At 43.1% G+C, this 15332-nt stretch overlaps 1 protein-coding gene across 1 annotated transcript; it reads left to right on the plus strand.

Annotated features, from left to right (window-relative positions):
• Window positions 1–5977: 5977 nt before the first annotated feature.
• Window positions 5978–13999, plus strand: ccr12a (chemokine (C-C motif) receptor 12a). The gene is made up of 2 exons (XM_084008508.1): window positions 5978–6073; window positions 12173–13999. Exon 2 carries the CDS (start codon window positions 12187–12189, stop codon window positions 13267–13269), a length of 1083 nt encoding a protein of 360 aa, XP_083864634.1. The 5' UTR covers window positions 5978–6073; window positions 12173–12186; the 3' UTR covers window positions 13270–13999.
• Window positions 14000–15332: the final 1333 nt, after the last annotated feature.

The following is a 15332-nucleotide window of genomic DNA, read 5'->3' on the forward strand; positions in this document are numbered from 1 at the left end:
AAGCTCAATTTCACTCCTTGATTATGTGGATTTGTTTTTTGTTTTTTAATTGATAGGCTCTTATACTTTTGTGGGGGAGCTTTTGCCCTAGCGGCCTGCAAATGTGTTAATATATTGGAACGTCCAATTAAGTTATGTCCCAAACATAAAAGCCACCGTATATACAGAAGCAGTAATGGTCGGAGGGTAAGCAAATAGGTGCTGATTTCAAAGGTAAAAACACATAATGTATTTCAATATGTGTATAAATGAGAGTAATATGAATACATAAGATACCTCTGTCTCTTCCTCTTTGTGCCTTGAAACTCATGGAAGTCCTGTTCTGGTACAGCAAGAATCTTTCGTGCATTTTGCTTCCAGTATTGGGACCCTTAGGAGTGGTGGTAGTAACCAGGTAAAAACAATATAATTTAAGTGGCTGGTTCAGTCATGTGATATACACTCAACAAAAATATAAACGCAACACCTTTGTTTTTGCTCCCATTTTTCATGAGATGGACTTAAAGATCTAAAATTCATTCCAGATGCCATGCCAATTGCACGCTCCCTCAATGCTTGTGGCATCTGTGGCATTTTGCTGTGAGACAAAACTGCACATTTCAGGGTGGCCTTTTATTGTGGACAGTCTAAGGCACACCTGTGCACTAATCATGATGTCAGATCAGCATCTTGATGTGGCACACCTGTGAGGTGGGATGGATTATCTCAGCAAAGCAGAAGTGCTCACTATCACACATTTAGACTGATTTGTGAACAATGTTTGAGAGAAATGGTAATATTGTGTATCTGGAATGAATTTTAGATCTTTAAGTCCATCTCATGAAAAATGGGAGCAAAAACAAAAGTGTTGCGTTTATATTTTTGTTGAGTGTATATATACCACTATATGCACACTTTATGTACATTTTAATACTTTTTATTAATATTTATTAATAAGTAATTAATTAGTAATTACAAATGAGACAAAGAATGGCAACTGGAGTTGAAATGATCATATCTATCAAATCTAGCTCTTATGCAACGACATAAAATTATAATTTATTTCCCATCTTGCAATTAGTACAATTGAAATTATAAATCGTTTCACAGTAAGCGACTTAAGTAGTTTAGTCGTTCAGGGTAACCTTTGAAATGTTTTGGAGGCAGTGGCTCTAGGGGGGGCTGAAGCCCGCTGTGCAGCTGAACTAGCAGTACTAGTCGCAGGTGATCGCATGAATGAAAACCGTTGGCCCGTGATATTTGGAGCTGATGGAGTGACTTCGTCCTCACCATGAACCTCATAGTGAGCTCTTGGAGCAAGGTCTAATGAGTTGAAAACACCTGACGCTGCTCCAGGAAACAAGGCCACGTTTGCATCATCAGTTATGTATATACTTTGAGCTGAGACCTGTGAAAAAATAAAAGAAACCTTTTTTTATTCTTCTGTGACTACCGAGAGGAAACTTCTCCAAATGCTAACGTTAAACATCTATATTATGCTAGTAACAAACATAATGTTATAGGAGGCTCCCGACAACAAGTAGGCTGACGCAGAGCAGACCCGTAATGTAAGCTAACGTTATTAGCTAGCTATTCCCTGATTATGTAGTATTATTTTCATCTTTACCTGAAATATGCGGCTCAGTTTTTCTGCAGTCATGTCGTCTTCCCTGAGGGACACTCTCTTATTGTTTCGAAAAACAACGTAGCCTACTGATCCATGATCCATCAATTACGTTTTCCCCTCTCCGACACAGCACCATCCTCATGCGCGCTCTAACGTTAACTGTGTACGGTAAACGGCAACTTCCGGTCGTACAATATGAAAAAACAGGCATTTTTTCGCTTCTGTCTTCTAGTGATTTTAATTTTTGTTATTATAACTAGAAAATGAAAAACAAATCATTTTTTAAATTGACTCCATCCCTTTCTGACCTCGACAAAGAAAAACGCCTTGTAATTCAATTTTAATTTTAGTACTTTAAAACGAAAATCAAATAACCACTCATTTTTTGTTTTTTAATATCCGTTTGTGAATTGAAAATCGAATGACCAAAACATACACGGACCCTCATTACACAGCAGGATGTGATGTGTTTCGCTTCAAAATAAAAGAACGAAACCCGGAAAATGACTCGTATCCCGTTATTCGTTTTAAAAACGGAAAACGAGAAACGGAAAACAACTCGTTAACTGATATTAGATATTGTGTTCATGAATGGGATTCGGGGATGAAATAACAGTGCCATTTTTCATTCCAGATTTGCCATTCGTCTTTTTTAATGACCCTGAAGGCGCTGTGTTATGCTGCGAAATTACCTGAAAGCCTACCTGAGACATTTAGGGGAGCTCTAAAACACTGTTCATAAACGCTCTGACAGCGTCTGACGCTCGCGTTTTGAAGTAAACCTACTGTTTTAAACACGCACCAAAAGCGTTATGACGCGGACATAAAAGCGGTTCAAACCGACGGGAAGAATCGGAGCCTCCGCCTCTTCGCCGCCCCTCAGCTGTTGATCCTCGGTGTGGCGGGTCGGCTGCGCTCTGACTGACCGGGAGCCGCTCCGTGAGTCGGTGTCCAGCTCATGGACCCTGCTAACAACAGCGCTTAATTAACATAGTGTAGAGTCACACTTTTCCCAAAGTGGAGCGTATGCCCATCTCTCGATCGTGAATGTAGAGTCAATTGATTTCGGGTTTAAAATGCATTGTAACGCGCGTTACTGAAATTTGTACCGAGTAAAATATTACCAGTTTTTTTTTTAGTAATGCCTTACATTACCGCGTTACAGCAAAACGTAATGCATTACAGTAATGCATTACTTTTGTAACGCGTTAGTAGTGTGTGGGAAACACCACTTCTCATTTGTCTTGTTGTTGTCCTGCTTCGCTTGTGTTCGCGCATGTGCGTCAAGTACGTCTGTCGTCAAGAGCGCCCTCACGTGGACTGGCGGGGAATTACGGGTTCAAAACGCAATTAATTGCAATTAATTTATTTTAATCGAGTAATTTCAATGACAATTAATCGATAATCGATTAATTGTTTGCATCCCTAGTACAAATCCTCTGGATATGTACATAAGTACAGTACTTACCGTAGATGACCAAATAATCGCCCGCGTGCAAATACGCGCCTGTGCTCTAATAGCCGCCGGGGTCCGACCTCATTTGGCATAATAAACGCCGGTTCAATTAAACGCCCGGGCGATTAAGTGTTTACCATAGTCTTGCACAGAAAACAAAAGTTTTTTTTTAACAGCACTTCACCGGCTCTCACCTCTTCTGTCAGTCAGCCCCTCCTCTCGCTCTCTCTCTCTCTGTCTCTCTCTCGCATGCAGGCGCGCGCACACACACACACAGACACACAAACACAGGCGCGCTAGACTGAGGGATATAGGGATATAGATAAATGCGCTAATGTACAGTGTTGAAATTACCGCGATCGACCCCCCCTTCCGTTATCATTCATAACACTGCTCTGATCAGCTCCCTGTGTCGCGGTAACACAGACAAACTGTCTTTGTATTTATTGTCTGATGTCAATAAAGATGCGTCGGGGGGGAAAAGTAGTTTTGTTCCAGTGGTGCTATGGTGCTATGGTGAGCTCCTTGTTCTTTGCATGATGGTCTGGTGCTGCTCATTGCAAAAATAAATTGTAGCCTGTTGCAAATACGCGCCTGGTTCTTATAAACGCCTGGGCTCCAAGTCGATTTAGCATATTAAACGCCCGGGCTACTAAATGGTCATCTACGGTAAGTAAATTTACTCCGTTACTGTCCACCACTGGCCCCAGTTAAAACACGCTGTGTGAGCGCCCCTGGTAGAGTCGCTCTGTAGTGCTGGAAGACACAATATGGACACAATATGCAGAGATGGACAGAGTACTCGACCCCAGTACTTGAGTAAGAGTACAAATACTACTGGTCAAAATTGACTCCGTTACAAGCAGTGTTGGGCAAGTTACTCTAAAAAAGTAACTAGTTAAAGTACTAGTTACTTCTCCCAGAAAGTAACTAAAGTAGTTACTGAGTTACAAATTCTAAAAGTAACTAGTTACTTTGGAAAGTAACTTTTGCGTTACTTTCAAATCATTTTTAAATACTGATGTGTCAAATAATTTGGACCCCTTGACGGAACTTAAAATACATGTCCATGATCAATTATTTATGATAGATCTGAGTATTATAATGAAATGGATACTCAATACATTACAAACAGAAATCCACAGTGCTCAAATCTAAACAATTTTATTGGAGATATTATAATTACTATGCTTATAGAGTGGATTGATAAAAATAACACAATATATCTTTTGGAACTTTTGATATTTATTGCACCTCAACAGGTCACAACTAAGCAAAATTAAATTATGCTTGTTAAGCAATGTACCAAAAATAAATAAAAATATATTTACTCTTTGTAGTGTAAATTAGGGGGAAAAAACAGTAGACATACTGTAGGCCTACGTATGTTTTTACGTAATGTTGTGTGCAATGAGGAAGTTTTGATTTCAGAGGTGGTATTATTAATAAAACTAACTCTTTCAGTTCACTGTGTTTTCTAGTAGTTCTTCTAGTTTTCTATTGCTACTTTAAAGTTTACTGTTCCCTTTTTTGGTTTGACTGGTTGTAAATCATGTAGCAAAACATCCATCGATCCATCCATCCATTATCTACCGCTTATCCTGTATTCAGGGTCGCGGGGGGGCTGGAGCCGATCCCAGCTGTCATTGGGCGAAGGCAGGGTACACCCTGGACAGGACGCCAGTCTATCACAGGGCCATGTAGCAAAACATTATCACCCAATTCTAATCCAATAGTAATAATAACAACAATAATAATAATATATTTTATTGATCCGATTATTGAGAGCTTTGTAAATGATGAAGAGGATCTTGAAGTGGATATGCTGCTTTATTAGGAGCCAGTGAAGGTGTTGCAGGATGGGTGTAACGGATTTCTTTGAGTAACTTGAGTGACTTTGACTTCTAAAGAAGTCTCTTATGTCCACTTTTCTTTTTTAGACATCCTGGCTGCGTCTAATTACCAAACACACACACACACACACACACACATACGCACACACACACACATACTCACATGGACACCGACTCAAACGTTGATGTAAATGAAACCTCTGATATTAACATCCTTCTAGCTGACGTGAACCAGGCAGAACAAACTCCCAACTTACAGTAGCGGACTCCTGTAGGACTCCTGACCGCAGACTAGCAGACCGGTGTGCAAGCAAGATGGAGTGACAGCGGGGACGGCCAATCACACAGGCTTCAGCTTGAGCGGCTGTTTTCCGCTTGGTCCTAGTGCTTGACGCTTCTCTGTTTAATATAGCGTAACATTTGTTTTTTTCTGCCTTCAATGAAGTAACGCGACACATTTTTTGGCAGTACTGATAACGGCGTTATAATAATGAGATGAGTTATCAATTAGATTACTCGTTACTGAAAAAAGTAACGGCGTTACTAACTAACTACTAAATTTATTGATTTAAATCAGGGATAATGTAACGTGGGGTGGTCATTATGGCCCCAATGGAGTGATGCAGGAGCCCGGCGCCAAAACAGGAGCTTAATGCACAAAAAAAGAAGTGAATTTCGTCCAAATCGGATCAACGGTGTCTGAGAAATTAGCAACATTTTTCAAGACGAACTTTAGTACTCCAAGGGGATTTTTTGTAGAGGAAACTCACCTGCACATGTGTACAAAATAGCATGTCAATCAGAGTTACGCTGTGGCGGGGCTGGGAAATGCTGGCCCTAGGTGGCGCTAGCGAGCCACTTTTTTGTGGCCAAATTCGAAACCTCCAAAATATCGAAATTTCCATTTTTTCCTGCCCGCACACCATTTAAAATGCATATATATATATATATATATATATATATATATATATACAGCTGTCTTCATGCATTCAAGTAGAATCTCCATTGAGGCCAAACGTCACCGTCTTGCTTGTGTTGGAGGACTGCCCTTCTGTTGCAGAGGCCTCTTTGGCACTTAACCTCTGGAGCTCAGTCAGCTGCAGTCATTCTGCTTCCTTGTGTCCTCATTGTCCATCTCAGCACCACAGCACTGCACTGGTGAGTTCACTCAGCCTTCATTCACTCCTTTTTTTGTTTGCTCAATTTGTTTTCACAATAATCTTTGCTTCCTTATGAAAAATGAATGTATACGATGAATACCATTTGAAATGACAGTTAAGCTAAGGTTTCGATCTTATATACTGATATGAAAACGAATCTGTCACACTGACAACCAATAAACTGATTCAAACTAACTGCAGTCTTAACCAGCTCATGTAGCTGTAGACAGAGAGTTTCTAATGTGATGTAATAGTAACACTTTATGATAACTTCCATAGGTAATTATGAATGACTAACAAATACCCAATGACCATTCTTTAATGCAAAGTAGACAAAACTGCTGAGTAGTTAAAAAGCACAAGCCCTAACAAGGAGCACTAGGACAAAGATTTTATATTTTATTATTTTAGGATCTCATGATCTATGTCAATGACTGATAATCCATTTTTAAAGGACAACACAGTTAAAATGCTGGATTCTCCGGCTTCCTCCCACAGTCCAAAGACATGATGGTTACCTGTCTGTCTCTACATGTTTCCCTGTGATAGACTGGTTACCTGTCTGTCTCTACATGTCAGCTCTGTGATAGACTGGTTACCTGTCTGTCTCTACATGTCAGTCCTGTGATAGACTGGTTACCTGTCTGTCTCTACATGTTTCCCTGTGATAGACTGGTTACCTGTCTGTCTCTACATGTCGGCCCTGTGATAGACTGGTTACCTGTCTGTCTCTACATGTCAGTCCTGTGATAGACTGGTTACCTGTCTTTCTCTACATGTCAGCCCTGTGATAGACTGGTTACCTGTCTGTCTCTACATGTCTCCCTGTGATAGACTGGTTACCTGTCTGTCTCTACATGTCAGCCCTGTGATAGACTGGTTACCTGTCTGTCTCTACATGTCAGCCCTGTGATAGACTGGTTACCTGTCTGTCTCTACATGTCTCCCTGTGATAGACTGGTTACCTGTCTGTCTCTACATGTCGGCCCTGTGATAGACTGGTTACCTGTCTGTCTCTACATGTCAGTGAAAAGAGATCTTAACATGGGCTCAAAATAACTGGAGGAAGATCTACTTCCTGTTTCCTGCAACTACTTAATACAGATCTTAAATTCACTCACTACACTAGATTGTGAGTTCTCCATGTTGTGTTGTTGTCTGAATGTGCAGGTCGTGGTTATTACACCCTAAATATTGGACTCAAAGTATCCACCAATTCATCTAAAAAAATATTGAATACTGATGGCCACTAACCAAGCATTATATACCACCGTGTGTGTGTGTGTGCGTGCGTGTTTGTGTGTGTCAGCAGGGTGTAGTCTGAAGGGTGGATTTATTAAAAAAGGGATGTGGCAAACAATGAGAGAGCATAGGCGAGTAAATAATAAAATTGTATTCATAAATAACAATAAAAAATACACCTCAGAGAATCTACTCTTTAATTTCAGAGGTACAAAATATAAAAGTCTAAGCTGCTTAGCGGGTAATGACTCATTTCTGGGAACAAGGATTGCACACCAGTTGCGAGAGTCAGGACATTTTTTTACGGCTCAGTCAGCAGTTTCTGTTCTCTATCACTATTCTATAGCTGTCAGCTGTTTCAAAAACACTATTATTTTACCGTATAGAAAGCAGAAACTCTGTGTTGTTGGAAAGTAGTCACTGCTCAATGTCCACAGATGAAAACAAAATATGAATTACATGTATGTAATCAAGAACATGCAGCAGAATTATTAATCCAGTAACACTCGCCATCATTTCGTTGTACAATGTATAATGACAATAAAAGCACTTTACCTTTAGATTTACTCCATCTATCATCATTCAGTCATGGCAGTTACTGAAATATTCACAAAAAACACATCTACATTTACATTTAGGTCATTTAGCAGACGCTTTTGTCCGAAGCAACTTACAATAAGTACATTTGTCAAAAGAAGGAAACAAAGAAACCACAACGTATCATTGCTGATAAAGTAAGAGCTAAAAATAGAACAAGTGTTAGGTCCTCATCTGAGTAAACTAGTACTTCAAGAGCAACAGTGCTATGATCAGAGTGCTATAGGTAAGGTTTTTTTTGGGGGGGGGTGTTAGTGGGTCATGCTATGTAGAGTCGAGGTGAAGTCTGAACAGGTGAGTCTTGAGCCTTTTTCGGAAAATGGCAAATGACTCTGCTGTCCTGACATTAGTCGGGAGTTCGTTCACCACTGAGGCGCGAGAACAGAGAAGAGTCTGGACTTTACTGAGCGACATTTACTGATTTACATCTACTGATTTGTGTACATGTATTAGTCAGCACAACTTTAAAACTATTTGAAGGATTTAAGGATTTTGATGGGAAGTATCATTTGTGCCTGCACCACATTATTTTCTGTCTGTCGGGACGACAGTACATAAAACATTATGTTTAGAGAACCAATCCACTTAGTTAGAAATGGTAGGGTATAGAAACCTTCCAGGTGATCAGACTATACCAACAATATGTATCAGGGCTGTTGGCTTGTTCAGACTATCTCAGCTGCTTTGTTCAAACTTGTATGACATTTCCCAGTGAGAAGACTAATGCACCCACACATAAAATGTTTTTCTTTAGAACTGACATATGCACGTCATCATGCACTTCATGTCTCAATAAACAGGTCAGTGGCTGATAATGATACTGTGTTTGTGTAATACATCAACCTTGTTCTTCTTTGTTATCATATTCCATTTTTGCCAATACATTTTGTGTATTATTTGTAAGATACAGTAAGTAAAAACTCCAAAGTAGAATTCCAAAGGTTTTTTTTTCTCAAAATAAAGCTTCACAAGGTAACTTGTCTTGGAATCCTCAGTATATTTGGATCTCCAGTAGAGCCTTTGTGTATTTGTTGAGGAGCCTTCATTGAATCACATTGTTGAATGATATAACCTGGAAAGGATCATATGCACCAACAGATTCAAATATTTATTAATGGTCACAAATCACAACAAATACTGCCTTCTGGTCAGGAGGTCGGTCATCAGTCAACCAATGTATTCATTCTCCAAAATGGTCATGGAGTTTACTTACTGAAGGTAATCACAAACAGACGTTGATGGTTCTGATTAAAATGTTTTATGGGTTTGAGACATTTTTACAAGCAGATTTGGTCCCACATCTTGCATCTGGCGTCTTTGCTGTGTCTGAAGGTTGAGCTGAAATCCAGAACACACATCCATGAGCCCATGTCACGTCCAGAGCTAGTGAGCTAGGGCCCTAGTTTCGTGGCACAGCGCAGGGCGGCGCAGGGTGGCGGAGCCGGCGTAATGCAAGTTTCGACCAGCGCAGCCTTGCGCACCGTCAGTTTGGCAGTTTGGTGGATCGCCTGCGCCAAGATGGGTGTGGCGGCGCAGCAGGGGGAGGCGTCACAGATTCAGCTTGGCGTAGCGGAAGTTTCGTGAGACTGCGCTGAAAGCTCGCCAGCTCCAACCTGGTCTACTTTCGGCGCAAGGCGCAAGGCGTAAATAAAGTCCATTCATTCAATGCAGAGGCTTGCGCAGGCACACCTCCCGTCACTCCCACCCGCGCAAGTGGGAAAGAGGGAGGAGAAGAAGGCGTGAGTGGGAGACGAGGAGGAGACGAGGCGTGGACTGGGATTAATACAGCCGATTCAGATCTTCACCAATCAAATGAGCTCCTCTCCTCACCTTTAATGCGTTAGGGGAGGTTCAGTGCAAGTTCCGTCACTTGACAACCCGATGACAGAAGCAGCGCCGCCGCTCCCACCACGCGCATCACGCGCTGTGCGCGCGTATCACGCGCTGTGCGTGCGTATCATAATAATAACAATGCTGATATTATAAAAAACAGGAGAGAGAGAGGGAGATGTTTTGGTCCGAGAGGCAGAGTTTCCGTTACGCGTGCCATCCGCCTTTGATCTGACGTCAGATGTGACGGGACAATCTATATAGATATAAATTCACGTGTTGATTCAATTAGTTGCATTAAATAGTGTTTGTTGTGATTATGTATTGCATTTAAATGTGCCTGGAACTGTGGAAACCTGCCTGTGAGGTCTCGGTGACGTGTACGCACTGCGCGCCGTCAGCCAAACTTCCACTCCGCCAGCTGTGATTCGCCTTGAATGAATGGACTTTTTTTACGCCTTGCGCCGAGAGTAGACCAGGTTGGAGCTGGCGAGCTTTCAGCGCAGTCTCGGCGAGGCTTTTTGCCACGAAACTTCCGCTACGCCAAGCTGAATCTGTGACGCCTCCCCCTGCTGCGCCGCCACACCCATCTTGGCGCAGGCGATCCACCAAACTGCCAAACTGACCGTGCGCAAGGCTGTGCGGGTCGAAACTTGCATTACGCCGGCTCCGCCACCCTGCACCGCCCTGCGCTGCGCCACGAAACTAGGGCCCCTAGTGTTTAGTTGGGAGGTGGATGGGTCCAACTTTTCCCAAAGCTAAACCTCTGTCACGCCTCCCCAGCTAAGTGTTTTTCTCTTATTTTGTCAGTCTCTGGGCCCTAGTTTCGTAGACCAGGCGCAGTCAGCACTCAGCGCACCTGCGCCGCGCCGACGGGGTGTGTCCGCCTGGACTTTGCAAGTTTCGTGCACCGCGCAGGCTCGCGCAGGCACACCTCCCGTCTCGCCCACCGGCGCAAGTGGGAAAGAGGGAGGAGAAGAAGGCGTGAGTGGGAGACGAGGAGGAGACGAGGCGTGGACTGGGATTAATACAGCCGATTCAGATCTTCACCAATCAAATGAGCTCCTCTCCTCTCCTTTAATGCGTTAGGGGAGGTTCAGTGCAAATTCCGTCACTTGACAACCCGATGACAGAAGCAGCGCCGCTGCTCCCACCACGCGCATCACGCGCTGTGCGTGGGTATCATAATAATAACAATGCTGATATTATAAAAAACAGGAGAGAGAGAGGGAGATGTTTTGGTCCGAGAGGCAGAGTTTCCGTTACGCGTGCCATCCGCCTTTGATCTGACGTCAGATGTGACGGGACAATCTATATAGATATAAATTCACGTGTTGATTCAATTAGTTGCATTAAATAGTGTTTGTTGTGATTATGTATTGCATTTAAATGTGCCTGGAACTGTGGAAACCTGCCTGTGAGGTCTCGGTGACGTGTACGCACTGCGCGCCGTCAGCCAAACTTCCACTCCGCCAGCTGTGATTCGCATTGAATGAATGGACTTTTTTTACGCCTTGCGCCGAGAGTAGACCAGGTTGGAGCTGGCGAGCTTTCAGCGCAGTCTCGGCGAGGCTTTTTGCCACGAAACTTCCGCTACGCCAAGCTGAATCTGTGACGCCTCCCCCTGCTGCGCCGCCACACCCATCTTGGCGCAGGCGATGCACCAAACTGCCAAACTGACGGTGCGCAAGGCTGCGCTGGTTGAAACTTGCATTGCGCCGGCTCCGCCACCCTGCGCAGCCCTGCGCTGCGCCACGAAACTAGGGCCCACTGTCTTGTGTTTTATTTTGTTACTCACCCTGTTGTCTCTGTTCTAGGTCCGTCACTTCCTGCCCCATGTCCTCCCCCCGTGTGATACCTGTCCCTCCCCTGATGTGTTTCACCTGTGTCTCATCGTCTTAAATAGTCTGTCTCCCCCCCACTCCGGGGCCACTTCATTTTAGCTAGTCTAGCGTTCCAGTTATTTCCTAGCGTTCGTAGAGTTTTTTTGCTTACTTGCTGTTTCTTCGACCCTGCCTCTGCCTGAGCCTATTTGGATTTGTTTACCTATGTACCAAACCCGTTTTTGGATTAAAACCTTGTTTCTCTGAGAGATGTGTCCTGCATTTTGGGTCCACCCTCTGCTAGTTCCCCAACAACCTCACACTGTACGTATTTATTTAAAGCCACCCATGATGTTTTCCCTACATCTAAATAAGTGGTTTTGTTGTCTAAACCTAACGTTGGTTTTATAATAATATCATCCTGTCTAGAAGGACAAAAACCAGGTGGAGGCACAATACTTTAAACTGAAACACATTCTTTTACACAGTTTCAACATAAATAAATGGAAAATTCCTGTCCATGTATATGAATTAGGAGATCTATTTCATGAAGTGCTGCAAGACTGTGTTGAAACAGATTAATATGGATCTTTAATGTCTCACAGGTCAAACTCCAGCCATGAACCAGGAAGACCAATATCTGCTCTTCAAGGAATTTTACGACGACGAAGATTACAATGCGACCGACCCGGCCTATGTGGTCAGTGACACTGTCAAGCTCTGTGCAAAGCAGGAAGTCAACAAGTTTGGTGCCAGGTTCATCCCCATTTTCTACTTCACCAACTTCCTCCTGAGTTACCTTGGTAACAGCCTTGTCCTCTTCATTCTCTACAAGTATGAGAAACTCAGCACAGTGACAAACATCTTCCTCCTGAATTTGGTCCTCTCCAACCTTCTCTTTGCCTCCAGTCTCCCTTTCTGGGCCACATACCATCTGTCTGAGTGGATTTTTGGCTTGGCTATGTGTAAGATAGTCAGCAGTGCCTACTTCATCGGCTTCTACAGCTCCATCCTCTTCCTCACATTAATGACATTTGACCGATACCTTGCAGTGGTGCATGCGGTGGCCGCTGCTAAGAGCAGGAAAAAGGTATATGCCATCATTGCGTCAGTGGTCGTTTGGTGCATTAGTATTGTGGCTAGTGTGAAAGAGCTGGTGCTCCAGAATGTGTGGACGAGTCCGCTTGAAGGACTGATATGTGAGGAGTCAGGATACTCTGAGAGCACCATGGAGTACTGGCGTCTGGTCAGCTATTACCAGCAATTCCTGCTCTTCTTCCTCCTCCCTCTCTTCATGGTGATGTACTGCTACATCAGCATCACTGTCCGCATCCTCTCCACCCGCATGAAGGAGAAGTGTCGTGCCATCAAGCTCATATTTGTCATCATCTTCACCTTCTTCGCCTGCTGGACGCCCTACAATATTGTGATCCTCCTTCGAGCGATTCAGATCTCCAGCGAGGCCCGTGGCTCCTGTTCTGTTGCAGAGACCTTGGACTACGCACTGTACGTGACTCGGAACGTAGCCTATCTGTATTGCTGCATTAGTCCTGTGTTTTACACATTTGTGGGAAAGAAGTTCCAGAGCCACTTCAGAAGGCTGCTGGCTAACAGGGTCCCCTGTCTGAAGCGTCACATGAGCCTCAGCAGCCAGAACACCAGGACCACGTCACAGAGGACACCCCACTCTGCTTATGAGTAGTAGACACACTGACACCAGACGTCAGTCCAAACACGGAGTTCACTCCAGACTCCTCTATGCTGTCGCAGCTCATTATCTCTTAGACACAATCACATCTTTTAGCATTTAAGGTGCAATATACTTCATGAAGAGATTGTTGCATATTAAAAAGCCTGAATTCACAGCAGCTTTGTAAAAAAGTATTTTACAAAATCATCTTTATTAGTAAATGAAGAAGGTCACCATGGGGATTTTCTCTCTCCTCAACCTTCACAGTGACGTCTATCATGATCTCCATCATTAATCATCCAACTGGATATTTAGTGTGTGTGTGTGTGTGTGTGTGTGGGTGTGTTGCAATAGCTCTGTCGCACTTTTGCCAGATTGCACAGTTAGTGCTGTCAGCGCTGTTAGCTGTGAGCTGTGAGCCTTGGCCTCATGTTGATGTTAAGAGCTGTTTAGAGGCAAACAAATTGCTCCCAGTCTTGTATATATAGCACCTTTAACCTAATTGGATGAGTTTATTAGACTGCTTAATAGAACTACAGACTGCTTAACATCTACTTCTCACATTAAAATGGCTAGCTTATCATATATGTTTCCTAGCTTGTGTTGTGCTTGTCTTCTAATCCTCACAAGTCTTATTTGAAAATGTTACATGATGAAGGCTTCTTACATGTCTTTTAAATACACGTGTTCCGAGACTTGTACTACTACTGCTTAATAAAATTCAAGAAAAAATGCAGCAAAAGACATTCTTCAGTTTTTTTTCATCTGCTGTGTCTAAGGTCATTTCACCTCTTCAGGTGACTGACGAGTGGATATTACTGCTAGCGTTCTCTAAAGAATGGTTCTGTAGCTAAGGCTGCAAGGTGATACTGCTGTTGACCATCCATCTGTAACTGCTCATCCAGTTCAGGGTTACAGGGGGCTGGAGCTGATCCCCGCTGACATCGGGCGAAGCCAGGGTACAGCTGGACAGGTCCAGATCAACAAAGTCCATACAGAAGATCTCTCCTGCAGTGAGCAGCAGTGGTAACCTCTTCACCACTGGGAAGCTCCTGCTGCTGTTGAAGTCAAGAACATTGCAAATCTGGCAACTCCAGGGCCCCCCGAAAACTTGTTCTCTCAGTGATGATCTCACGATATGACGAAAAGCATGCATCATTGCTTTCTGGCTCCATGCCCTAACACTGACCCTCAGTCCCAAACATACATACATCTTTAAAAACAACTCCGAAATCAAGTGTGTGCTTTTAAAGAAGGCTGGAGCAGTGTGTAGGATTTAGTGGTGAGGTGTGGTGAGTGGGGAACCGGCTGAATATCCCTCCACTCACCCCTCCCTTTAGTGTCACAGACTTCCTGTAGAGACAATAAAACACATGATTGTCTTCTGTTTCCATTTTCTGCACCTCTGCTTAAACTTATATTGATGTTAAGAAAACACAATAAAGCACATTGGTAATGAGGACTATGAACCAAAGGTTAGAGCTTACATAACAAGTAAGTCCTGTATCCTGTATCCCACCTTGTTGGTGCTCCTGCTCCTGCTCTTGTTATTTTTAAAGAATTGTTTTAATCTAACTCAAGAACCCGAAGATTTTTTAACAACCTGAGATAAGACTCTATATTTTATGATACATCGAGTGAAAAGTGGTGGATGATCTTTTCACGCAGTGATTTTTGGTGGATTCCTTCTCGGCCTACTACACCTGCTGAATCTCAAGCCTGTGTTGAGGACCTCCTAATAAGGAATCTCTTCACATCATGCCACCTAAGGCCCAAAACAATGGAGAGGAGGCTGTGTCACTTTCCCAGGTACGAGACTTATTGAATCAGCAAAAAAAAAGCAGCAGGAAAGTAATTTCAAGACAGTTGTGGATATACTGGTGAATAATGTGAACAAACGGATTGACCAACTGACCAAAGAGACACAAGAACTGAAATGCAGCCTGCAATTTTCTCATAGAGAGATTGAATATCTAATAAAGAACAATGAGAGGATTGAGTCGGAGAGTAAATCTGCTCGCACTGACATCAAGACAATGTGTGAGTCTATGATAAAAATAACTGATAAAGCTGAC

The sequence above is a fragment of the Eutrigla gurnardus genome, assembly GCF_963514095.1.
Source record: "Eutrigla gurnardus genome assembly, chromosome: 4".
Lineage (NCBI taxonomy): Eukaryota > Metazoa > Chordata > Actinopteri > Perciformes > Triglidae > Eutrigla > Eutrigla gurnardus.